This window comes from Anoplopoma fimbria, chromosome 23, assembly GCF_027596085.1.
Source record: "Anoplopoma fimbria isolate UVic2021 breed Golden Eagle Sablefish chromosome 23, Afim_UVic_2022, whole genome shotgun sequence".
Lineage (NCBI taxonomy): Eukaryota > Metazoa > Chordata > Actinopteri > Perciformes > Anoplopomatidae > Anoplopoma > Anoplopoma fimbria.
The window spans coordinates 6,265,370-6,292,548 of NC_072471.1; the positions used below are offsets into that span (position 1 = coordinate 6,265,370).

Sequence of the window (27,179 nt, forward strand, 5' to 3'; positions counted from 1 at the left end):
GCACTGCCATCCTCTGACATCCTAAATCAGGGTGTCATAGATAATGTGTCGCCCTCGCTATCCACCATAGTTAATTCTCTTACGCTTCTCGCTGCCTCTTTTTTTAGTTGAATGTCTTTAGCAATGCGGGAGGCCATTTTGTCACCCCAATTCCACCCCTCCATCACCAAAATGTCTACACCCAGATGCACCTTCTCGTCCTAGAAAAAGATTGAAATCCCAGAACGATCTCCCTGTAACCCCTAAACTACTTTATTTTTTTTGGAAAACATCCTTTATCCTCATCTCCTTTTCTCAGACTGAACATGCAGCGTAGGCGCACACATTCTCCCCATCATCACACCGTGCATGTGCCTCTTTCTCATCGTTCTCCTCTTCCTCTCGAAGGACGTTTTCACTGTATCTCGTGGTTGTTGAAGGTCGGCACGTTTTCTTCTGTTTAAGCCTGCTTTATAAACTGCCTCCAAAGTTTTACAAGAGAGAATCAGAGCGGAGCAGCTTGTGCCTATTTCACTTATAAATTCTAAGAAAGGACATGTTAATACAGGCTGAATTGATGGACTGTGTTTACGTATGTTTGTGAATGAGGGCTGAACATGAGCACGGTATCCTTGGCGATTCTGCGCCTGTGATCATAATTTCTCTCCAGTCTGTAAATCTCAACAAAAGCAGTGAAATTAATGGTCAATGGCTTCATCTTCTTCTTTTTTTTTTTGTTGCTCTGTGTGTATGTGCATGCTTGGTGTGTCTGTGTTTGTTTCTGTACGCGTGCACACGACAACAAACCCCCTTCCTCGTATATGTCTCGGTCCCCGTGTTTGCTGCTCTCAGTAGACATGATTCATTACACGCACACCTCAGCTTCAACTGCTGGATGGGATCATAAATGTACGGCTGCGTAGTCGCTGGCCGCTAAGAAAACACGGGGATGTTTTTCACCCGCCGAAAGGGGCAATAAAGTCTCTCACACTTGCAACACACTTGAGCGGTCCTCTGCACGGCGGGAATACGCTCACACAACCCAACCGGCCATTCAGTCTCAGTTGGAGCAACAGAATCTGTGTAAATTTGACCACGATGTGTGTGTGTGTGTGTGTGTATATATCCAAGAAAAGCCCGTTGGCGTGCACCGACAGTATTCAACACCACCGCCTTGACAGCACTGGGCTCATTGCCAACGCTATGAAAAAAAAAAAGAAAAAAAAAAGAAAATCTTCTGCTTCTGTTGACCTTAGTTACAGCAAATCATCCCACCAGCTGGCCACTGAATATGGCTATTTACATCGGTTTTCACACAGTCAAAGTCAGACGCAAACAGCAAACGTCAACTTGCCTCCAGTCCTCCAACAGCTTCCACACCTTCACCTTCTTGCTTTATGCATTCCGAAGAAAATAAACATTTATCTTTACACTTTATATAAAGTCTCTATTTTCGGTATAGCAAAGCGGATTCATTTAATTCTCAAAGACATTGTGGTTAAGCCACATATTAGAAGTAGGGTGAGTTAGTATTCCTCTCAACCTGACTCGATTCCTCTTTTGTCATAATGAGCACGGCCTTGATCCCCCCCCCGCATGGATGATGTGCTGTTCCTACCCTTTTTGACTTCGCATCCCATCCGGTCCCTTTTTATTTGAAACGAGGACCGAACAACTCTCTGGGCCTGACTCACGTTGACTCACAAGGCAGCATGCTCCTAGGCCTGCTCAGAATAGCCTCCTGTCTGCTCCACTAGCACACTGGCTAGTGTTCACACAAAGCCCCCCCTTTGCCAATGCACTGTGTAGCACACACTCCCTAAGCTAATAAAGTCATAACCTGGTCATGATGGTATTGGGCAGGTTCTCAAATCGATCGTTTGCTACAGTGTGGAAATGATCAATAAGCCCCCAATAAAAGCTTTTAAAATACAAACTCATCAAAACAACTGACATGGGCTATTTTTTGCCACATTGATATTCAGCAAATATTAAAACCAAGTTCCAACATGACTTTCTGAAGAAAAATACATCAGATGAAACTCGACATGAAAGTACTTTTTGCTATTAATAAAATGGGAATCCTAATAATAATAATAATGCATGTATCAAGCAGAAAAAAAAGGCTAAGAACAAATTGTATCCTTCCCTTTTGTAAAGGTCCCTTGTGTTCTTGTGCTAATCCATCATCACATGCTCTGAGTGTATATGAGTGGAGTGAAATCCAGCATTAATGTCAGCTAAAAAACACCTGCATGAGTGGAACCAAGGTCCCAAGAAATGTGCCAGCATATTTCTTTCATGTGTTTGCCAATTAAGCATTTGCATTTCAAGCTCCTTTTTATATACATTACAGCAGACACTGCTTAGAGCAACGTCAGAAGTATATTATGTCTTGAAGGCGTACGTCCTGCTTTAGTTGATAAATGAGTGATGCAATTGAGATTATAATGCCTATTGGTCTTGGTCATTTTAATGGAAAAACACTTTATTACAGCCAACGTACGCGCCTCACTGAATCATAATTTCACATTGAGGGGGGAAAAAAAATAAAATCTAATTAAGAGATTGCATCAAAATAATTGGGTTTCAAAATTCCCTACGAACCCTTTTTAAGTTGAAAATGAGCTCACTTCCTTTTTATACTGAATTGGAAGCTGAAGAGTATTTGTGTGTGTGCGTGTGTGTGTGTGTGTGTGTGTTTGTGTGTGTTTTTATTGCTTTGACCGGCTCAGATTCTCGATCTCCCTGAAAAACCCGTACGCATGCACACGGCTGCACTCTGGCAGTCCTCGTCCCTACAGTTCCATTTGTGCTGACCCCCTTGATCCTCCCATCCTCTCCGCCGTCATCTTTGCCGCTCCCCCCCCCCCCCCTTCTCCTCCTCAAGTACCCCCAGCGGTCAAGTCCATTACTGGTATCAGCACTTCTTATCTGCTGCACTGTGCTGTTGTACCATCACACGCTATCCTCCCCCACCCCCCACACCGCAACACAACGTTGTGGTGCAGTCGAGGCCGTTCACCAATCATGCAGGAGCCGTGATGGCCGCGCTATATATCCCCCATTCCATCTGTAGCTGGCACTCTTGCATCACATTTGCTCTGCATACTCCTTCTACCGAGTGCCTTTGCTCTCTCTCTCTCTCGCTCTCTCTTCCTCTCGCTCCTGCTGCTTTTTGCTTTCCCCTCTCATGGCATCTCTACCACCTCTTCTTTTTTTTTTTCTCTCATTATCATTTAGTTTTAATCAAATTTGACTATTATGTCCTTTTTTTTATTATCTTGCTTTCTGTCTTCGCTTCCTTCTCATTGCCCTGCGTATATCCTATCATTGTGGCCTGATTCTCCCATAACACCCTTTCCCTTCCCCTTAACCTCTCCCTTCTCATTCTCATGTCTATTTTTACTTTTGGTTTCCCAGAAGCCCTACAATGTCCAATCAATCCCCTTATCCAGCTTTGTAATATTTATCCGTGTACGTCTTGTGTTTTCCCGTGCTGTCTGCTCTTTGCTTCTTAGATCTGCTCCCTTTTTTTTTTAAACCCCGTTTTCAGTTTTGGCCAAATTTCTCTCTTTTGCTCGCTCCCTAATAACTTCTTTCTAGCAATCTTTCATGCTTCCCTTCCTACTTAAATGTTCTTTCCGACATCTCAATTTCTATACCACTTTATCTTCTTCCTCCTACCTTCCTCCTCGAACTCTAATCCCCCCCCTTGGCTCTCTGAGCTGTGGGTAAATAGGTGCATCTTGCCTTGCTTCCTCTTTCAAATGGCTTCATGATTGCTAATGAAGCACACAGACGGAGGAAAAAAAAGGAAAAAAAAGGAAAATGACTCAGAGGATGGAAGGGATGGAGGGAAGGAGTGTTTCCCATGGAGACGGGCCCTCCAGTGGCTGCCTAGCTGATTGGCTGATTGATGACCCTGTAGCCATGTTGACTGATTAGTTAGACAGAGCCTTTTTATAGCACAGTGCAGCTTGATATGTGACCATATTAAACAATATGGTGTAGCATAAGCCCCATCCTGCCATACCATACTGAGGCACACAAAGTGCAATACGGCTTACGGTAGAGCGCCATAACGCAGCTCGGTGCCTAATACAGTGCTTACATCTGTTCATACAAATGCTCACAGTCCGTCTAAACCATTTACACCATCCATTGAGATGCAACACACTGATAAGTGTCCTCTCACATGTTTCACATTAGAGACACTTGGAAAACTGCTGTTTGGTCTTTGCGTAGCTTTGATATGAAAACAATTAGAAGTAAAACCACAGGCGTGGGAGACGAAAGGCGTGCGGTCCGAGACGAGTCAGCGTAGTGACAAATTGGTCAGTGTGAAAAATGTGTCTGTGTATAAAATGGATGTTTGCATTTGGTCCATTTTGGCTCTTTGTCTTTTTGTTGAAAAGCTGATAGTATAAAAGCCAGATGGGGGAACTATGGCACAAAGGTTCACGGCCGGAATCAAACCGTGGACATTAGAGTTATGTGGTATTTGCCTCGACCATTCAGGTATTTGACTTCCCAGAAATGGCCACGTTAAATGTGAAGGTTAAATATATCTCACTCTCTCCCTTCATTCCCTTTCCCACGTTTTTTTTTTTTTTTTTTTCCTCCGGCGCTGTTCAGCTCTCATTGTTTCCTCGCTCCCTGTTAGATGTGTAGCCCAACACACAACTGATAGCTGGTGTAACAGACACGCATACATGGACCAATAAAGATGAAAGTGCATGTCTGGTCTATCTAGCTCATTCTTGCACCTGCATAAAGTTTGTCAGTATTTAAAATGCAGGCTGAGTCATCAACAGACATCGTAAGAAGGGAGGGGGGTGGAGGAACGAGGAGAGCTGTCGTTGATTTGATCTGGTCTGATTTTACCTAACCAATCAGGTGTGACAGCTCTGGGTACACTGCAGCAGTTTATTTTCACCCCAATTTTGATGACAGTTGGTATACAAATATATAAAATTCTCTCCCTTTTGGATAATGACAAAACACTGATGCAGACGTGACTACTTTGTATGTAACCACACCTTTATCTGGACCTGTTTTGCTGTTTAGGGTTTAAAAAGTTTAACTTTTCTTAATGTGTCTCTGTGACCATCACTCTCTTTTCATGCCAGATGTCATTGGGCCCTTATATCACACACAGTCCAGTGGGCTGCCTCTTCATATGATTTTAAGAAGAACTTTGGTTGCTTTTTTTTTGGGATATTTGACATTTTCTTTTTCCAAGCAATGCATTTTTCTGCTGCTCTGACTACTTTTGACACCCATGTTTTTACTCCAAACATGATCTCTACTCGTTGGGATCATCCTATCCATCCCGGCCTTGTCATGTAGCACAATGTTAGATGACATTTAAATTACACATTTACAACAAATGCTGTCTTACTCCACAACATGTCATGTGTTTCCAAAGACAAGATATCCTCTTAAAACAAAACCTGTACACCATATGCTCACTTACCCTCTTTAGCTTTCCTCTTTTAACCTCAATGTCTTACTTTATATACCTTTTACCCCAGTCACAAGCACACATATCATTCTCCTCTTCTGACGGCCTCTACTACAGGTTAAGTAAACCACAAGGCTCTCAGCTAACTGCTGCGCTATTTTTGTATTGCACCATGTCAACCTCTCTCATTTATATTCAAACATTGTCCATCTTTTAGTTTCTCTGTCTCGAATGTTTAAACGCTACGTTGTTGGAGAACAAACCCTGATATTGTTCTTGTGGCCCTCTCAGGTACTCAAGGTCTCTTTTTTTTTTGCCAAATTTCTCTCCGGTTATGTAAACTACACTACCACGCCAAAGCTTTGCCTGCAAGCACAGGCCTGTGACTATGGCTCTGTAGACGTCACACATCTCTAAATGGTTGTTTTTAATTCATATTAGTTTACTTTAGAATTGTACAGCTTCATAAGAGTTAATGAGAAGGTAGTATCTGTGTTGGATGTGATGATTACGGTCCACACAGCTTGCAATCACTCCCCTGGAGTTCTTTTGTAGTATTCTCTTTGTCATCTCTCACCCACATGTTGCCCACTCCAAACATGTTATTCTTCTTTTGACTGATATGTGCTCCCATGTTAGTCACACCACCTTTCCTTTTTTTTTTTTTCTTTTTCTATGATTCTATCATTTTTTAACACTGTCCCCAGTTTTGTCATGAAGTAAACGAGTCATAGTGGCTACAACACAGCTTTGTCTTCAAACCCACACACTGTGGTTTCCAAAAACAGACCGGCTCACCTGTCTAATACATGCGTACTAATCGCTGTGTATGTTGTATGCTATCTTTCTTTGTTAGAGCAGAGAACCGTTGGGCTATATTATGATTGAGAGGGGTGATATTCTTGTAGATGAAAAACGCAGTTAACAGCAAGACCCAAATGCATTTGTCACCATAAAAAGCCCCCATACTGATTGATGAAGGCACAACAGCTGGCAATGCAATGAAAAGTGAAATGAGGATCTATATTTTTTGGCAAAGTGCAAGACAGTCTTTACACCCAAACAGTACTTCACCTAAATTTATCACCATTTTCACTCATTAGTTACATGAATAATACCAGTTTGTGATGTAGAAAATGAGATAGGTAACACAATCAGGTTGCATCGTTTAACAGCATTATGTAATGAGCATTTCAGTTAACAGTAGATGTTATAACTGCTATACTTGTCTGTTGACACACCATTTGCTTCATATTTTAACATCTCAAAGCATTAATGGAACTTAAGAACTTGATTATATACACACCTTTCTTCAGCCACACCTTGATGAAGCACCATGACACTCATTGTTGTAAAATAGACACTGAAAAACACCCTTCTGTTGCATATAAATAATAGAATATGAGGAGGTGTTGAGAGATTAAAAAAACAAACACCGTCCACTTCTGCATTGTGATTCATTCTGCCTGAGTCATTCAGCACTCGTAGGGTTAAAATATAGCTGCAGCGTCTTACTGCAGTGTCTAAAGCATTTGGCTGATCGTTACAGTATACACCAAGAGAAGAAATGAAGAGGAAAAAAAACATCTCTTTCTAATACCTTCTTTTTTTTTTTTTCTTCCAAAAATCCTTTTTATTGCATTTATAACATTTGGCACAGTACAAATTCTTGGTGCTTTTACAAGATAAACCTGTAAAGATCGACACTGACCTTTTTTTCGGTTTTTGTTAAAGAAAGTCTTCTCAGTATAAATATTTTTTTCTTATCACTGCATTCTCTGTAGCATGGTGTAAAAATCACACAGAATGCCCCCTTTTTAAAACAACACTACCCTCATTTGTCAAAGTCAAGACAGCATCTTAAACAACTCATTGTTTTAAATAGAAGTTACAAGTTAGAAAATAGTTTCAATTTCTTTTTAATATATGTTTCTCTATCACCAGCCCATGGTAGTTTCAATTTGTCCATATATATATTTATTTATAAGCATGTACAACAAGAAATCATCAGTCTTTAAGTTTGCACTCTGTACAAAAAAGTAGTTCCTGTCCTTTTTTTCGTTGTGCATTCTATTGCATGATCTTATGAGGAAATGACGAAGGGGGAAAAGGGGTGGGTGTGAGCTAGGAACCTAGGGGAAGAAGTGGGAGCCTTTTGGGGGGTCTTTTTTAAATTTGAGTCTCCTGCACCTTCTCCTTGGTGTGAGTTTTTATGACAAAGGGCTCAGCAATCGCTGTGATGGTGCTGGGCAAGGTTCGAGGCAAAGAGTTCACAACATTGTTGTCTGTCCATTTAGCCCCATGGCCAGTTGGTTTATAGGTGTTATATTTGGGCTTCATAGTGCTGTACTCCATTTTATGGGGGCTGTAGTCCACTTTGTGGGGACTGTAATCAAGTTTAGGTCTCTGAGTGTGTGGACTGAAGTCAGACTTGAAGGCGCTGTAATCCGCTTTGTGGGGACTGAAGTCGGTCTTGAAGGCGCTGTAATCACTTGCAGTCATATGGGTGGAGTAAGGGTCCTTGGGTTTGTAGGTACTGTCTGTTTTAGATCTCTGGGAATTGTAGTCTGTTTTGGGTTTGGGTTGAGTGCTGTAGTCAGTCTGAAATGGGCTGTATTCAGGTTTAGGTCTTGGATGAGTGCCAAAGTCTGGCTTGAATGGACTGTATTCAGCCTTAGGTTTATGCTGTGTGTTGTATTCCGATTTTAATGGGCTGTAGTCATGTTTAGGTTTTGGTTGGGTGCTGTAATCTCGTTTGAATGGGCTGAGGTCTGTTTTCTGCCTAGGATGAGTGCCATAATCTGGTTTGAAGGGGCTGTAGTCTGGTTTAGTTTTTGGGTGAGTGCCAAAATCTGGTTTGAATTGGCTGTATTCTGCTTTAGGTTTGTGAGGGTTGTAGTCCTGTCTAAATGGGCTGTAGTCAGGCTTTGGTCTATGAAGGCTAAAATCTGTTGTAGATTTGTGGGTGCTGTAATCTGGGATGTATTTGTGGCTGCTGAAGTCCATATTTGGCTTGTATGTGGTATACTCAGCCTTCGGCTTATGAAGGGTGAAATCAGGCTGGGGTTTGTATTCGACCTTGGGTTTGTGAAAGCTATAGTCAGTCTTGTGGCTGATAAAGTCCAGTTTGTGTATGCTGTTATGGTCCCGGATTTCAGGCAATGTGAGAGCCGTCTCTTGAGCTGCAGACGCTGGCGGAGGAAGGTCCTCCTCATCCACCTGGATAATCTCCACAGTGCGAGCATCTGCCACTGTGCTCCTCTGCTGGTGGCGCTTTCTCAATTTATAGAAGGCGATGAGCATGACGGCAGCCATCAGTGTCACTGCTACAAAGCAGCCTATTATGATCTTAGTCGTCTTCATCACTTCATCCAGGCTAGGGCCAGACCTGCCTGGTTTGCCAGTCGCACCTTGGAGTCCTGGCGCCACAGATGTCTTAGCTGCACCTGGAGGGCTGTTGGTGCTTTGCAGCAGCACAGTTGGTGTGGAGATGAAGACTGGCTGAAAGACGGAAGGGGAGGCAGTTGTAGTTGTTGTCCCTGGGCCTACCCCTCCTCCTCCTCCAGCCACCCCAGCCCCTGATGCAGCAGCTGTAGTCGAGGTGGTTCTTGGTTTGGGCATCTCAGTGGTTGGCCCCAAGACCTCCACAGTCACTGTGGTAAAGTAACTCAGGTTGGATGTGTTAAGCTCAGCTGCACTCACATTGAGATAGGCCGAAGCGTTGGAGTTCCCTGCTGCATTGGACACCATGCAGGTATAAGTGCCAGTGTCTACAGCCAGGACATTTGAGAAATTCAGGGTGCCGTCATTCAGGATTGATATTCTCGGATGACTGGAGGCATGTGTCAGGATAGTCCCATTGGGCAGGAGCCAGCGCACTGAAGACATTGGGGCTGTGCGGCAACGAATCTCAGCCACTCTCCCCGCTGAGATGTTCAGGTCCCTTGGTGCATCAGCAATGAATGGTGCAGAACATTGGGTTGCAGCACCCTCCCCTCGGTCCACCTCAACCAGCTGTCGCCCTCTCATGCTGACAGGTGCGTGACAGCGTCCACAGCAAGTCGAGTTAGTCGGGATGTACTCCCTTAGCCAGCGTGCTAACCATACAGCCTCGCAGCCACAGTTCCAAGGATTATGGTGGAGATGGAGCTCCACCAGGTACCTGAGCGGGGAGAACAGGTCGTGTGGCACAGCGCTCAGATTGTTATGGGCAAGATTAAGCTCCACCAACGAAGAAAGGTCATCAAAACCATTGCGCTCTATCACTGTGATTTGTGAGTTCATCACCCAGAGCTTTTTCAGTGAGCGCAGGCCTTTGAAAGAGCCTGGCTTTATCTCTGGGAAGTGATTTTCAGAGATCTCTAGCTCCTCCAGGCCCTTGAGCGGACTCAGGTTTGGCATATCACCCCTTATGTTGCACATGCCCAGGTTGAGGTACTTGAGGTTTTGTAGGCCCTCAAACGCTCCTTCTGAGATGTACTCCAGTTTCCGTAACTCGCCCAGGTCCAGTCGCATGAGAGAGGGCACCCGGTTGAAGGCGTAGGAGGGTATACTTTCAATGGGGTTGTTCCTCAGCCACAGTTCTCTTAGTTTAGACAGGTACTCAAAGGCCCCACTGGGCACCACCGTCAACCGGTTGTCAAACAGCTCCAGTGTGTTGAGGCTGGTGAGTCCATTAAACGCGCCCACCTCAATCTGCCGTATGGCATTTCGCCCAAGCTGGAGCACCTCAAGGTGGTGCAGGTGGCGGAAGGAGTCAGCCTGCACCGCCTCAATGGCGTTTTCCATTAGATTGAGGTGTCGCGTGTTGGCAGGAATGCCGGGGGGCACACGGGTGAGGCCACGTCGAGTGCACACCACCTTCCCCTGCTGATTACTACAGGAACACTGAGGTGGACAGCCCTGGGGTCCCTGAGACACCGCCGCCCCCGCCAAGGCCAGGGAGGCGCTGCTCCACGCTCGCGCCATCAGGAAGACTACACAGAGCAGGGCGGCTTTCCTGGCACGATGCACAGCTACCCGCCCCAGGAGACTCATGATGTGGCACGTTCATAATTCAGCATCATCTGGGGGGGAGGGAGGATGGGGGTGTTTGGGGTGGTGTTTGGGGGCTTTGGGAATCAGGGGAAGTAGCTGGTTGGCTGTTTTTTGAAGTGTTACAGGGACCAGAGCAAAGAAGTCAAGGGAACTGAAGAGGACAAGGGCAGAATGTGGATTTTGGGGTACTCGCTTAAGGGCAAGAGGGTTTGACCTAACCTCAATGAAGCAATGTTTTTAACTGTGCTCATGGGTAGAAGGAGAAGGGAGGGTAGAGTGGGCTGGCCTTTCTGCAACGTGTGTATGAGCAGGGCATGATGATAAAATTAACCAACCAAAAGCCGTATTATAAGACAGAAGGAAGGGTTACAAATTGATGCAAAGAGGGGTTGAAACACTAGACACCTACCTCAAGTTATTATTACAGGTCCTTGAACTGAGATATATAGTTTCCCTCCTGTTTGCAATCAGAAAGAGCTGTGGTATTCACACCAGATGTATGTATATCCCAAGAGCAGCAAATAAAGCCTCTCTTATATTTGCTCTGTCAAAAAGGGTATCAATGCCAAAGAGCTTAACCACGACGAGCCCTTTTGTAAATCCACACATCCAAAGAGAAAAGGTTCGAAAGGCCCTTTTGTGAGTGTTTTTTTTTTTCTTCCCCCCCCTCTCTTTCCTTGTTGTTAAGAAGAAGAAAAAAAAAAAAAAAAAGGGAAAAAAAAATATGCAGATAGGAATCCAGTCAGGCTCCGAAAGCAGCAGCAGTGCTCCCTTGCTCGCTTCTCGCTGTCGGCTCCTCTTCTCTTGCTTGTCCTTGGAATCCGACAGTTGATCCCCCTGCTAGACACCTTACCCAGGTCTCCATAGCACAGGCGACAACACAAACACGCGCACAATCTTTTTGTTCACCAAAAGCCAAGGCGGAAAGGACAAAAAAAAGAGGGAAGTAGGTTGGGGGTGGGATTGAAGAAGGTTGAATGAAAATTCCACAGTCCTCTCAAATGTTCTGTGCCTTTTGTTGGCGATGGTTACGAGGTGAGGTTGACAAGCCAGAGGGAGAAAAAAAAAAAAACCAGCCCCCCTCCCTCCTCTCTGTATTCCTCTCTTCACTTTTTGGTGGTCAATCAGTTGGTCGGTTGGTCAGTCTGACAGCCCTTCTCCCGTTCTCGCTCTTTTTCCCTTGCTACCTCTTTCAATGTGGCGTCGTGTCCACTTGATTTTTCTTTCTTTTTTTCTCTTTTTTTTTTTTTTTTTTCTTCTCTCCTCTTCTTCCTCTAGGAGTGCTCGGCGGGGGTTGAAAAGGAATAGGCGACTCACACTGGCTTCATTAGCTTCTTCCTCCTTTCTTAACTAGCCACACGCTCCAGCCTCAGCCTCAGCAGCAGCCGCGGCGGCGGCGAAAAGCAGCAATTGCAAAACGCACACACACCATCCTCCGCGAAGCACACAGCAGCAGCAGTGAGCACACACAGCAGCAGCTGCAGCCTGCCTCCCCTTGCACTTCCCAATAATCCGTCAATTTCTTCAGAGGGGGGGAGCGGGGTGGGGGATGGAACGGGGGGGGGTGCTGGGAGGAGTGGGGGGTGTGTGTTGTAGCTGGGTTGATCGAGGTGGGTTAGAGGGAGGAGGGGTGGTGCGCAGTCTCTCCTTCCTCCTCTCTGGCTTGTTTCTTTTTTCTTCTTGTTTTCTCCAGTTTTTTCCTATTTTTTTTTCCTCTTTTCTTTTTTTCCCCCTCCTCTCCTCGTGGCGATCAGCACCCCCTCTCCAATGCAGCGTCCGACTAGGGTGAGGAGCAGGACCGGGTAGGCGAGCGCTGGGTGAGCGCGCGGCTTACAGGCGTGACGTTAACAGTAGCGTCGATGTGGAAAGGATCCGTTGTAGCAGCAAAAGAGAGAGCTTGCTCCGGCTTGGATATCGCTCCCTCTCTCTCTCTCTCTCTCTCTCTCTCACGCTCTCTCTCTCTCGCGCGCTCTCACACTCTCTTACGCTCTCTCTCTCTCTCTCTCTCTCTCTCTCTCTCTCTCGCTCTCCTCCCCTCCCTGCTCTCTCTCTCTGCAGTGTCCTGAGGTAGTTGGATGAGCTCAAAGCACTCAGACCTTTTTAGAGATCTACCTCTTCAAAAACCAGTTTGCTCCTGCTTGTCCTCCGCTCCCTTTTTTATTATTTTTTTGTAATGCTCACAGTCTCTTGTTCTGTTGCTTTCTGGGGCTTTGTGTGGCTCAGGGGGGAATAGACGGGCCGTCCACGCGAAAGGCAGAGATGGACAGTGGCATCCCCACGGCAACCGTATATTTTAACCCACTCCTCCCCTGCACTAATCCAGCCATTCCAACAAGTCTGGCAGGAGATTTCCAGTATTGCTGTGGTGGCAAAGGCGGGCAGATGGGACACCGTTTCTCCCACTCTCTCCTCCCTCTCTCTCTCTCTCTCTCTCTCTCTCTCTCTCTCTCTCTCTCTCTCTCTCTCTCTCTCTCTCTCTCTCTCTCATCTCTGCTCCTCTCACTCTCACTTTGCCCTCTCTTTTCCCTCTCTCTCTCTTTGATTCTCTTTACCTCCCCTTGCTCTCTTACTCTGCTTTTTTTTCTTTTCTTTAGTGAAAAATATAGAAACATGAATGGGCGGCTGAAGCATCCAGTAATGCTTTGGTTTGATGCAGTGTGTGTTGTGCAATAACTCTTCCCCCCCCATCCACCCACCTACTCCACCCTCACCCTCCTCGCTGTATTTCCTTCCCGCTGCTCACTCTTCGTCCGTCACTGTGTCACTCTACTTCATCTCTGGCTGGCCATCTCTTATATACAATCTCTTACAAGTTCTCAGGGCATTAAGTGAGATTTAAGCTATATCCATTATCAATCTTTCTTCAGTGCAATGGGACTCATAGTTTTAGATTGTAAGAATTTGATTAGGTTACTTTATTAATATCAAAGACGGACACTAAAACCGTGACAAAAACTGAGTGCAGCAGGACATGAAATCTAAATCCAGAGCAACATTTTCTTCTCTGTACCTACGCCTTTTTTACCTTTTGTATCCACTCTCCACCCTCCTTTTCATCATGTGTGCCTTTGCATCATGCGTGCCTTTGCAGGTAGTTAGAGCACTCTAAACAGGCAGGCCTTAACCCTCAATTTGAGCACAAACTGTCGCTTCAGGAAGCACACAGCCATAAAGGTCATGTTCAGGAAGGCGAACGGGAGAAAACAAGACATGCTTTACCTTCCTGCCGCAGGAGGAGAGGCAAAACAAACGCACCCTACTGTCCCATCACCCCCCCCCTCTATCTCCAATGATTTCTTACAGGCCTCGTGTCCATTAAACTAGGAAGGAGTGTGGCTAATTGATGGTTGGTAGAGCTAGCTGTAACAGTGCTGCTAGGGTTGTGTGTGTGTGTTTGTGTGTGTGTGTTTGTGTCTGTGTGTGTGTGTGTGTGTGTGTTTGTGTCTGAGCTAGAGAGTAAGAGTGTGAAGGAGAGAGCGAGAGAGAGAGAGAGAGAGAGAAAGCACGCCAGCTCAAAAAGGTCACACTGCCTGTAGCGCAGTACGATATTCCCACCGGCGCAGGAGTATAGAGCCAACTCCTATATACATACACACACACACACACACACACACACACACACACACACACACACACACACACACACACACACACACACACACACACACAGACTTTATCCTTGACTTCACTGCAGTTGAATACGAATGGGCTTCAATGAAGCACATGTAACAGTGAGGTAGCAGCCACGGGAGTATAGGGGAGGGAAGGTGGGTGGGTGGGGGGGGGGGATTTTCCTTTAAGACAGAAAGGCTATTCCCTTTCCTTACCACAGGGATTCCCTAGCACCGCGGCCATGCGGAGGCTGATATCAGAGGTGTACGCTGCATCCGCCGTCAACTTCATTTTTCCGAAACAAGTGAAACACGAGATCATGTCGGCATAGATTCAAGCAGGCGATCTCAACGCAAATGCAGGAATGTGCGACAAACGGGTCCGCCCCAACACAACGGCAACCGTTCATCGATCTGTTGTCGGTCAAAGCCAACTGCAAATGAGGGCTTGTTGTTCTCTGTGTGATTTATTGATGACAAAACACAGATGTAGAACAGTGTGCATACCGGCACGTGCTAGCTTTGTTTGTGTGTCAGACGGTGCCTGTGTCTGTGTCTGTAGCTGTGGTGTGTGTGTGTGTGTGTGTGTGTGTGTGCGTGCGCCACCATTTGATGAGCAAGTGACCCAGAATGAGCTTCAGGTTGTGTTTTTACCCACCGAGCACAGTACATCCCAGACGACTATCTAACCAAAGTCATCCACTGACCCGTTACCTGACCGACGCAGCCAGGACCGCTCTCTCCTCTTGGCTCTCCTGCTGTCTTTTTTTTCTATTCCCACTCTATTTTTCCCCTCCTGTCAGTGGACACTCCTGCTCTCTCACTACTGATGGAGCATTGGGTCATGGTCTGCCAAACTCCGCGATGCTCCGCTGACCAAAAAGTGGTCGACCACTTGCTTTATAGTTTGATCCTGGCCCCCGGAATGGCCAACATGGCTCGATGGTCGGCCAAACCCTGTGATCACACCAAGGTTTTCCAAAAAAGCTCTAGCATGTGCGTCACATGGCATTCGTGGACCTGGCAAAGAGGTGAAACCAGAACAGCCTTCGCCAAGCTAGTGGCCTTTTTTTTTTTTTTTTTTTTTTTTTTTTTTTTAGTTCCGAGTTCAATCTGATTTGATGTTTCAGGTCAATGCAAGGAAAATTGTAAACCCGGCTTAACAGTTTTACTTTAATCGTCTTTCGAGGTTTAGGTTCTGCTAGTATATACATACGCTGTCATGACATGAAGAACGTTGGCAGGCCTTACTTCCAGGACTTGTTGACCGATGGCGGCCTGGTGACCGATGGCGGCCTGGTGAGCTGTCAGAACGCTTCACGCCACATGTTCCTGCTGTGCTGGCAGAACCCCCCCCCCATATACACCAGGCCAGAGGGGTTACTGGGTGTAGTTCGGGGGTACTGCAAGACCTACTTTGGTGCGGCTTGTCATCCAGCATGTTCGAGGGGGGCTATATGCAAACATTACAGAGCCCATCCCCCTGGGGGTGAGTGCTGGCGAATCTGGGCTGCGGCCAGTCACATGTAGGTCAGCAGCCCGGGTCTGTTTGCATGTGTGTTCGTGTCAGTGGTTCCGTTTGGGTGAATGGCCCGCAGTGTGGCATAACAGCAATGACAATCAAGAGTTTTAGAAGTGTGCGGTTGAATGGTAGATCTAATGATAATGTCATTGGCTCTGCCATCGCCGGGATCAAGGATTTACAGTAAAGGCCCTTCGGCAATCCACATATGGATTTCTCTCTGTGTGTGTGTGTTTGTGAGACAGAGAGAGTGATTATGTTTTTTCAAAGAGACAAGAGGCAAACTATATATTTTTTTGCATGCTTGTGTATGGGTGAGGGAGCGTGTCCAGTAGTGTCCCAGTGGCCGATCGCATACCGGTGCCCACTCTGGCACAAAGTCAATGTCAACCAATTTTTCCACGCCAACGTACATAAACATGTGTACACACACACACACACACACACACACACACACAACACACCAACACACACAGACGGCCCTAACTCTCGGACGCTGACCTTGAGGTAAAGGACTCGCTTCTAGACACTTCCATTCCAATTTTCATTTCAATTTCCAGGAATTAATTCTGCAAGAGATTATGTATCTCTCTCTCACACACACACACACACACACATACACACTGCTATCAGTGTCCCAGTAAAGGCTTAAACTGCTTGGTAGGGATTTTTTCTGTTTATCACATTTCTCATCTCACACACACTGGCACACATACACACAGAGACACGCACACCAATCATATGCCAGCGTATCAAGAGATTATAACGGCCAATAGGGTATATTAATGGCTTCCGTACGCCCAGGTTGGATGAGTTGTTGTCTTTCATCCCGTCACCTGTTCATTCTTGCTAGTCTGCTGACCTTGTTTGGCCTCCGCTCAGTACAGCATACATATATTCATAACATTATCAGCATTACCTCAGATTGAACATTCATTTCACTCAGCACATTGAGACGGCGATTTTATTAAGAGGGCAGATCGGGTTACCCCATCAATAAAACAATAAACATGGTTCGATATTAGCTATTATGGTCGCAACTGTGGCACCAAAGGTAGAGCGAGTCGTCAGAAGATCGGCGCTTCGATCCCCGGCTCCCACAGTCCATGTCGATGTGTCCATGGGCAAGACGCTTAACCCCAAATCCCCAAAGATTGTGCCATCGTGGTGTGAATGGGTGAATGACAAGTCGTGTAAAAGCGCTTTGATTGGTTGGAAGACCAGAAAAGCTCTGTACAAGTTTAAATCAGGACTCTGGTAATGAGTCATTAATCCTTTAAGTTCCCATATTCCCTTTTTATATGCTTGTAATGCCGGTTGTTCTTTTTTAGTCTTTTCCTAAACTCTTCCTTTTCTCAATTTGCCCCATTTCTTTGTTTTTTTTTTCTTTCCCTCTCCTCCTCCTTTGCATTTTTGTGACACTGCCTTTGTTCTTTCCCTGTGTTTTTGTTTTTTCTCCCGCTAACCCCCTCATTTTCTTCCTTCCTACTCTTTTTTTAGCTGTGTTGTGTCCCCCTTTCTCTAACTCTGTCCTCCCCCTTTTGTATTATTTCCCCACACTCCCCTTTTCTCAAATTCTACTTCTCACAGTGTTCCTCTGCTCTACTATTTCAAGGCCGTCACAAGTTAATTGTGTTTGCTCATACAGCATGTGTTTTTGTGTGTGCTACAGCGTGTCCACACTCAGACAAGGGCAGTATCGGGTCAAGGCAAATGAGGGCAACACAGTAAAAGATGTGTTGCCCTCACTCTTTTTTTTTTTTTTCTTCTTTTATCCTGTGTTATTCCGTATTTGAGCTTCGCTAGCAGCCATTGTCTCCAGACTAATGGGCTTCATTATGTCGAGCTGTGTTCGTACTGGCTGCCAGAGCAGGGATTAGCCCTAGCGCCGTGTTAGCTGGAAGCAGAAGAAAGATACAAGTAGGTTAGCACTGTTAACCCAATCAGCATGAGCCAAGATAGCTGGATAGGAGGAGATACGTCATGCCTATTTGGAAACAGGAATTTGGCCTGATGCATTTCCATTTTAAACCTTGCTTTCACCAATTATTGCCACATTTATCTTTTAAAAATGGCATTTTTCATTAAGAATACAGCATACTGTATATCACTGTGAAGAGCCTGTGATATAATGATTTATACTTAACTCACCATATGCTAATGCTCCCCATGGCTGGCCCTGGCCACGTCATTGGTCAGCTGGCCTCATTGGGATTCATGGAGCATCCCTGTATGTGCGTTCATCACAATGTTGCCTTGCCAACTGCCAGGCCGTAGGAAATGGATGACTCTTTCTCAGGGCAATGTGAAGGTAAAAACATAGTAATTCACCGCTGAGAGAGCAGCTAAATCTTTCAGACTTTTAGCTCCTTTGGAGCAACGATGCTGTCTTCATTCAGTGCCCCCCCACCCCCACCCCCCTCCTACTTTGGCTGTTATGTGCCCCTGGCTTGGTCAAAACAAAATTCTACAAAACTAGTGAGTTGTTACTCTGCCACATTATGTGACGTTAAGTCCCATGTTGGGCTTTTTACATTACCTCTACTTGTCTAGCTTCACTTAATTGTTTTTACTCTATACTCCTGCGCCGGTGGGAATATCGTACTGTTTTTTTTTTTTTTTTTTTTTTTACATACTAACAAATGCTTTGTCTTGTCTTTCCTTGATAATGGTACTATTGTCTAGCTTTTTGTTTAGGCTTTTTTCAGTGACAAGTCTGGAAAGTCTGCTGCTTGAGGTTGTTGGATCAAAAAAGCAGCGCTATAAAAAGCTCTTAGTTTGCTTGTTAACTACAAATCTCCTTAGATATCGACTTGAAATTGAACTTGTGTGCCTGCTAGGCTATTTTAAACCACCATGCCATCTCCGGGGTGGTGAATTGACTTGACCTCCTCCCCAGGTCTTTTTTTCCACACTCCAAGTGGCCACCTTCTTCTTCCGTCGTCTCCCACTATGATGCCCTGACCTTCAAATATCCTCCCTAAAATCACCGCCACAATTACCTTCTTAACAGTGTTATTTCTCCGAAGCTGTTAATCCCAGAATCTCCATCAAGCTCCATGGAGTGGAGGATTAGCCATATACCGAGGCCTGTTACTGCACAGACCCAGGGATGGGAGAGGAGAATGAAACGGCTTTTCATCTTTTTCCAAATCCACCTGTCCACGCCCAGATTACGGCAGCACTTTCCAGCAGAAAGAGATTCTGTGTGTGCACGCCAATAATCTTTGTCTTCCACTTCCATGTTTGTGTGTTTTTGTAAGCCTATTCATCTATCTTGCTGTGTATTTTTACTTTGTGCCAGGAATCATCAGTAGACACCACACTGTATTGAGAGCTGCTATTCAATGACTTCCCAATGTTAGAAAGCAGAAGGGAGGTAGGGAGTCGACAGAGCGATTTTTTTTTTTTTTTTTCTAATATGCTTTCAATTTGGATTTCATTACTGATAGTTGCCCGTCTACCTTATCTGTGTTCAAATGAACTATCTTCTCCCCAATGTGATTATAATAATGCGAAACACACAGTCATAAGGTATACTTAAAGAAGTTATGGAGGGTCTTTTGTTGTGATATCAACATTTTATTTGCATATAGTGCAGAGAAGCCATGGGAGTTTTTATGTGATGCATTTTGTTTTGTCAATTCCTTTTTAAAACGAGTACTCGACTCCCAGACAGTTATATATATTTTTTTCCCTGTGCAATATCCGCTGTCTCTCTGCCTCCGTCACTTTCCCATACTGGGGGGGGATTTGAGAAGCCAAGCTAAGTGTGTCTAATCTATGAGTGCAGCCGGCGCCGATGTACCTGCAGCCTCCAACAATACAACACTCCAGCAGCTGTCCAGCCAAGCAGGCAGGTGACAATGCTGGAGAGGGAGGGCTGACGCTTTTGAGAAACAGACACCCGAGTGGATGCTGACGTTACTGCTAAGCGACCGTGGACCGAAGGTAGGAAGTAATGTGTGGGAGAAAGTATACGTTTAGGTTAAGGAAAGAGCAAAGTAGAATGGAAAGAGGGGGGGGGGGGGGGGTATAGGTCAAAGGAAAAAAATCCCTGTGACCTTGCTTAAATGTTTTTTTGGGGTTTTTTTTGTAGCAGCGGCGCAATCACAGTTATCGTAGGCTGCGGCTTGGGGCCAGCAGGGTCCGGGCTTTGAAAAGAAAGGGTGGGTGGGAGGGAGGGGGGGGGGGGAGAAAAGCAGCATGCAGCACTTTCTAAATTGAAGTCAATAACACAGCAGTCCATTCTCTCAGAGCCAGTCCTCCCACGCAGTCCGCTTACAGTCACTAAGAACAGCTGAGGGGGTAAGGGTGTCGATTGAGTTCTCCAAAGTAGCACTGCTCAGGCCAACATGTGTTGGTGTGGGTGAATACACAAGAGGGGAAAACAGCGGCGTCAGCGAGGAGAGGCGTGGCACCGGCGCTGAACACCCCGACAGCAAAATGACTATATTATATATTAAGTCGTAGAAGAAGAAAATTAAAAAAAAATGCCATCATGTGCCCTGCTACATTGGGAGTGTTTTGTTTTTATTTTTTTTATTCAACACCCTACTGTTGTATGAAAGCTGGCTAATGCAGGCAAATCTGAGACACACTTCCACACACAGTTGTATTTCAGCCTGTAATCCCTTTTTGCATGTTGGTACTTCTGCATAGCTTTTGGGGGATTAAAACTGGTACGGTTGGCCTGCCCTGAGCAATGGTAGGAAAGGAAATTAGTGACTGGTAGAGGGTAGACATCCGGCTGACATGAGTCCGCCTGTGTGTAGATGCACGTGCTGAGAGCTTACATACTCTGCATTCGAATTCTGATGACGACTACGTAATGGTTACTGGTGCATCCGCACAGCACGGAGCAGGCATGATTTTGTTTGGGAGCTAGCACTTTTTCTCCTTACTTTTGCTGAGCAGAACTCAAAAAAAAAAAAAAAAAAAAAAGTAAATCAGCTGCAGTTTTGATACTGTGTTCCCAGTAGTGTTCTGACAGGTTTATGTGTGTGTTGTGCTTTTCACAGGGAAATGCAATTTTATGATAAAAAGCCATTTACGGCTACGCTTCAGATCTCCCAATGGAAGGATTTTAAACGCCTCTATATAAATGCCACTTTTTTTTTTTTGTATTTATGCAAGAATATAACTGTGTTCGTGGCAGATCGCCCTTAAGATGGAGTCATAAGTGTTGTGCACTATCCCCAATGTCAAATCGTTTCTGCTCTAAACCCCATATCTGGAGAAAGGAATATGTTTGTGCTCAGATACATGTCTGTGGATTTATAATGCACTGAAATGTTAACATCTTACATGACATCAAGGGAATAGGCTAAATGAAGCTTGAAGTCATCCGCAGGGCTCTTTAACTTTTTTAGAAATACACATAGACAAACCCATTTAAAGCTGTCAACTTCATTCAGTAGCTACATTAAGTGCTTCCATTACGTTTCCTCTACATTATGTCTCTCGTGCTTTTGTGCCTTGTTATTCTGTCATTGTTTGCTTGTCATTTTTATTTTTTTTCCACTGCCTACTATCCCTCCCACTGATGCTCTGTCTCTATTCTCTCTGTCACTGACGGCATCAGTCTGGGTCACTTGCACTGTTGTTGGGTGGACATTGGTAATTTCCCAAGATAGACATCGATTTCACTGGAATTCATTGTTTGAAATCCTGCGGAAAATTATAGTTTTGACTTGAAACCTATCGCTGTAATTCAGAGCTCATTTTGACATTTTTCATTTCAAGTGACCGGACAATAACTAACATTGGGGGAACCAAATTGTGGGGTAGTGTTGAAAGGGTATTTTTCCAAATAAGGCTGATAGTATTTGGAAACACAGCAAGACACGTGTGTGAGTTTTTACCTCTAATACCTACCAATTATGGTCATAATTAGAGATGCACCGATCGGTCAGCGACTGGTTGAAACCGGACAGGTTTTGATTTCTTTGCTTATAAAATGTACACACATGTGCCACATGATGGTTTTACATCACGCACACAGAGGCACATAAAGTAACCTCCCACACACACACACACACACACACACACACACACACACACACACACACACACACACACACACACACACACACACACACACACACACACACACACACACATATATATCATGTAGTCTGTTCTTCAGCCTGAGGAGACAAAAAGCTCCAATGTGTAACACTTGCAAGTCCAAAATAAAATATTGAGGAATATCTTTGAAAACAAAGATTTGCTAACAAGAAGGTCTTGTAACTTGGTGCAGTTTTGGACAAAATGCAAGATATTTAATAGTCAATGTTTTGTTATGGGCATGCAATTGAATTTCAATTTTTCACAAAAGAAAAAGTTACAAAAAAAAAAAGAAAATTGGAAAAGGGACAATTCCGAATCAGCAGGTCACTCAGCCAAAATGATTGCAATCAGTGCATCTCTAGTCATGATGTATGAGATCCACCTGTAATATCTGAGCAACTGAATAGTTATTATAAAAGACAAGAAATGACTTCTGTTTTTCCTCCATACTGCCCATGTATTCTGTGTCCATCACTGAACACATGTAGTGATTCCATACCATTGTCCTGGTAGATGTAGCTATCTAAAGTTTTGCTCCACTTACCATATCCACTAAAGTGTGACTTGGATGTGATTCATTCATTCAGGGTGTTTTTGTTTTTAGTTTAACAAACAGCCAGCAAAGCCTTGAGTGCCTGCGTTTGCATTTTAATATGCACGTTGCGTCTCGATGGCTGTTTGGCTTTGCTGACTTAACCGTCTAGACACTCTTCTTCAAGGGCTGCCATTTGTTTTTTTTGTTTTGTTTTTTTCTTGTTGCCCATCACCATTCTGCCATCCATTTGTTAGTGGCTCAGCTGTGCACAGCATTAAAAGAAGGGGACAATTGATGAAACCACCGAGACACATTGGTTCAAATGTTCTTTTGAGGAAACAATTCAGCAATCACCTTATTCATTCAGCAGAAAATACCAATGAGACAACAGCCTTTGGACAGGTATCGTGCATACGGTTTTTTACTTCTTAAAATGGGCCTCGTTGGGTATTCGAGTTGAGCAGGCCACAAGATGGTTGTGGCCTGTGACTCCACGGTAGCAGTGGGGGTGTCTGCCGTTTCCTGTGGCCACATTGTCGTAATTGAATTTGAAGAGTGCGTGTGCACACTGCTGCCTGTCTTTGGAAGTGGCCGTTATCCATCCTATTCGGAAGCACAACTGTCATATCGCACACCTGGTGGTTTTTAAAAGCACTTCTGCAGAAAAAGGCAGCTTTCTAAGCCAAATGTATCAAGAAAAAACAACCACATGCTTTCTGTGTTCCGCTGTGGATGTGTGTCCGTTAAAAAAAAAAAAAATTTTTTTAAAAAAAATGTTTATATATATCCGTACGAGCTAGTTTAAACACACATTTGTCATTGCAAATTCCTGTTATTATTCTGTACGTTATCCCGTTGGATTTGACTCAAATGGACACACGGCTTGAGATGCTCAGATGCTGTGGTAGATGATGTGTTACCATAGTGACAGTACTTGCCAAAGATGGTGAAACTTTTTTACCTGAATCATAAACAGCAGAAGATTAATAAATGCCTTCACCACACTGTGATAAACCCAAAGTGACAGCAGCTCGTGACATCACTTGGCTTAAGGAGGTGTTTGATACCCTTTTTTCTTTTTTTGTTCATGTGTCCTCGTGAATGACTCAGCCTTCCTGCATCCTGCTTCCATTGTGTTTGGATTGCAGCGCAACGTATTGAGCTGTGAATGAGCCGCGTTCTTTTGCGCACACGCTTCACAATCCTGCTCGAGGTGTTCACAAGTGAAAAGGAAAGGAACGGCTGATTGTGCCGCAGCTATGACACAAGCCTTAGCCCTGAAGATGCTTTTAAAGGGGAAAGAAAAAAACCGCAATACCGACATTGTTGACTGACGCATGACTCACTCATCGCTCTCCTTATCCTCACAGAACCAGATCTGTAGAAAATGAGTCTGATTTAATGTATGTAATTTTGAAGCTTTTACTTAAAAGTTCACAAGTTATATTTAAGTTTCTGTCCCGGGGGATACAAAATGCATTCAAAACTTTTTTGTACAATAATAGAAGTATTACTACTGTGTGACATTTCAATAATACCTTGAAATGAATTTTTTAGGGGGCGTAGCGTACAGCCCAGACGTCCAATGTGTGATGAATGAATAGCTAAATTAAACTTAACTTCTTTGCTTCTCTCATTGTTTGTCCTGCTTCCTCCCTCTCTACCTCCTGGGCTGATTTTCTAGTCGGAGCATTTTCTCTCTGAGGTGGTGCTGATTAACAGCATCTGTGTTTCCGTAGTCTTGTGGGGCAGAAAGAAGAAGAGGAGGAGGAGGATGGAGGAGAAAAAAAGAAATTAGCCCTCAACACCCTCTTTTGTCACTTGTGGCCTCTTCCTCTTCCCATCCCTCGCTTTTCTACTTGCACTTCTCTCTCTCTCTCTCTCCCCTCTTGCTCTCAATCTCACTCCACCAATGTAAGCCCCATTTCTCTCCCCCGTCTCCTCATTATGGAGGTGTTTGGAGGCCCAGACGTGTTTTTGACTCAGATAATTTTTCTTCCCGTCTCCCAACTCGAAGTAGAAAATCAGAGGAAAGGGATGACAGGAACAAAGTGACGGGGGGGAGGAAAAAAAGTGATAACAGACTGAAGGTGCTGCGGGTTGAAGGCTCATGCCAAATATTAACAATGACGGATAGAAAAATAAACCCTGCCTTTCCATGGACATAGTTCTTTTATCCAAGTCGAATGCAACACAGGAAAACGTTGTAATACTTAGTGCAGTATGTTCAAGAGCGTGGTTCAGTAATGTAGCATGTTCCCGAAGGTGGGCGGGCTTGTTCAAAACCGTTGCAGTTGAGGAAAGAAATTGGGCAAATCATACTTGCCAATGAATCGTCATTTGCAGTCCAGCAACAGACTTAACAGCTTGACTCTTTAAGTAGGCATGACTTGATTCAATCAGTCCTCTCCCCCATCTTACACACACACACGCACACACACACAACCACACACCATCCGTCTCAATCGGCGATCTCATTTGTTGATCGTCGGTTGCCATTTATGTGATTGAACTTGCAGGGAGGTTGAATTGGATTGCCAAAATGGAAGGATGATTATAGGGCGATTCGTCACCGGGTTTTCATCTCGCACGCCGCTGACGGGTCAGATCATCATTTTACTATTATATGATCTCTGACTACCTGTTGGCATGACGAATTCATTTTGCCTGGCTATATTATGCTCGCTTAGAGCACCTCATAGTTATCTTCAAACCAGGACGCATATTCTTCTAGCCTCATGGATCTGTTTTTTTTTTCTTTTCTTTTTTTCTTTTCTTTTTTTCTCGCCTGTTTTGGACAGATTGCATTTGGATGGAGTGGCAATGTCCTCCTGTGTGTAGGACAGTGTAGGACAGCCTTCCAGCCTGCCAGGAATGTCTTCATTCTAGCAGTTTATAGAAACATGGAGCACCTCTTAAGTTACTCTTCTCCACCACTGTTCCCACACTCAAACTTCAATCCCAGCCAACAACTCTCCAACTAGCCTAGCAACCGGGGCACTGCCTCTCTTATTTTGACAAGCTCGCAGGAATTGACAAAAAGCCATGTTGAAAAATGCCCCTGTCGGCTCTTTTCCTCCTCCTTTTTTATTTTTTTTCCTCTTCCTCATTCTCTCACTCTGTCAGCACAGGCGGGGTCTGGGAGGACAGAAATGGCTTTTTGAGTGACACAGGCTGGCCATGCCATTTGCCGTGTCAACTGGTGAATGAGGATGGAAAAGGAGGTGAAGACAAATGATGATGGCCAGGCCATGATTGTCCCGCACCCTTCTCTCTTTCGCTCGCCATCTCTTTTATTTCTGAGTCTAAGTTGGCATGATTTTCCTTTTTAAAGCAAAATAAACTAAAATAATGAAATAACTGGGGTTGCCCATTTCCTGATGTTGTCAACCAGTCCCCACTCCGTCTTTGACCAGACTCCAGCTGGCTTTTGTCCGACTCAAAAGCCCTAAAGGTTCTTCACCGCCCTCATCAGCTACAGCAGTCAGTGCACTGAAACGAAAGAATGATGTAACCCCAACTGTTTGGTCATTGCCGCCACAGACTCATGAATATTTAAAATTCCATTATGAAATCTTAAATTGATTAATAAAGCTCTGGCAAGTGGAGCATGAGCGAAGAAGCGGCTGCTCCTGTGGTGGATATCACTGTACAGAGGTTTAACAAAGCATTTTCTTTTTTTTACATGTCACCACCTGATGTTCCAGGAGAATATTTTGCTCCTAAACGGAAGCAGTGCTCAGTGAAAGCATGTCATTATTTCCTTCCTCCTCGCTGCTGCACTGCTCAGTGATTGCAAAATAACGGCCAGGCTTTATTGGTTATGTACTCCAAGGTATATTTGTAAATGGATCTGTAAGAAAGCAGTGCCGTCATTTTCTAAAGGTAATGTGGCTTAATGCCCTCTCCAATCATTTGGACCACCCCGAAATGTGCTCAATGTAGCTTGACTGCTCCCACCAAGCATCCACTGCTTCAGGCGGCGATTTTGAAGATTTGGACTCTTACCTCTCATTGCTTTCCAATACCCCAGGGCCTCGACACGCTGGGTGTCTCAGCTGAGAACACAATGCACCTCTGGGAACTAAGAGGGGGGGGAAAAAATGCTTAAAAATCTAATTACAGTCTCCATTTAAACGTGTCCAGAGCGGCAATTAATTTTGACTTGCCCACCCCGCCTTTTGTTTCGATTCAGATCGGTAGTAGCCAGGTGGCGCGGACCGACAATATGAAAACCGTTCCAAAGTAGTAATCACTTTCACGGTGCTACGTGGCATTTGTTTTCAACAGCCGTTCGATAACTTCCAGCCCGGTTCAGTTTGTGATTTCCCACCTGCACCCTCTCTGCGCCCGGTTAAGGGGAATTATATGATATTAGTAATATTACAAATGTAGCTCAATATTCATCGACCGGCATGCCATGTCACCCCTCTGCTAAAAAATGAGATGGATTGTAGTTATTGCTGTTATTGATTTTAATAACCAGGCTGTTAAGGCAGCAACGCAGAGTGGTGCTCTTGCCCAGCCACCGCTAGTGCTGCTCTTTCATCTGGGTAACAAAGGATCTATAAACTCATTTAACTAAAGGTTTAGCATGATTAGGTTTGCTGACTCTTGCAGCTTTTTTTATTTTTTTATTTTTTGACTTCAAACCAAGAATCCCAGGAGTAAAAAACGGATCCAGGTAATGGACTCAAACTGGGAGGCCTTCGCCATGAACGGTGTGTAAGTTGAAGGGTCGACACTATTGATCCATTAAGGGACATGGTGAGAAATTGCATAGCCAGAGGGCTTGCATTACTCTATGCCTCTGACCCTTTCATAGTGTTGGTGCTTGTCAAACCCCCATTGTGTCTAACTGTTGTACATGTTGTGGCTTTGGGGGGGGGAGTGAGATCACAAAGGTCAGTGAGCATCATAAAGGCCTGCAGGTTTCGACCAGTCAATTTCCTTTTT

At 44.7% G+C, this 27,179-nt stretch overlaps 2 protein-coding genes across 2 annotated transcripts in view; one reads left to right on the plus strand and one right to left on the minus strand.

Annotated features, from left to right (window-relative positions):
- The window catches only part of snd1 (staphylococcal nuclease and tudor domain containing 1), a 168,208-nt gene that overhangs the window by 67,232 nt on the left and 73,797 nt on the right, over positions 1-27,179 (plus strand). The gene's annotated exons all lie outside the window — the stretch shown is intronic.
- lrrc4.1 (leucine rich repeat containing 4.1) lies at positions 7,098-10,486 on the minus strand. The gene has a single exon (XM_054624251.1). It carries the CDS (start codon positions 10,481-10,483, stop codon positions 7,616-7,618), a length of 2,868 nt encoding a protein of 955 aa, XP_054480226.1. The 5' UTR covers positions 10,484-10,486; the 3' UTR covers positions 7,098-7,615.

Bases quoted from the DNA above. Each gene is read 5' to 3' on its own strand.
- lrrc4.1 (XM_054624251.1), bottom strand. From the start codon at position 10,483: ATGAGTCTCCTGGGGCGGGTAGCTGTGCATCGTGCCAGGAAAGCCGCC.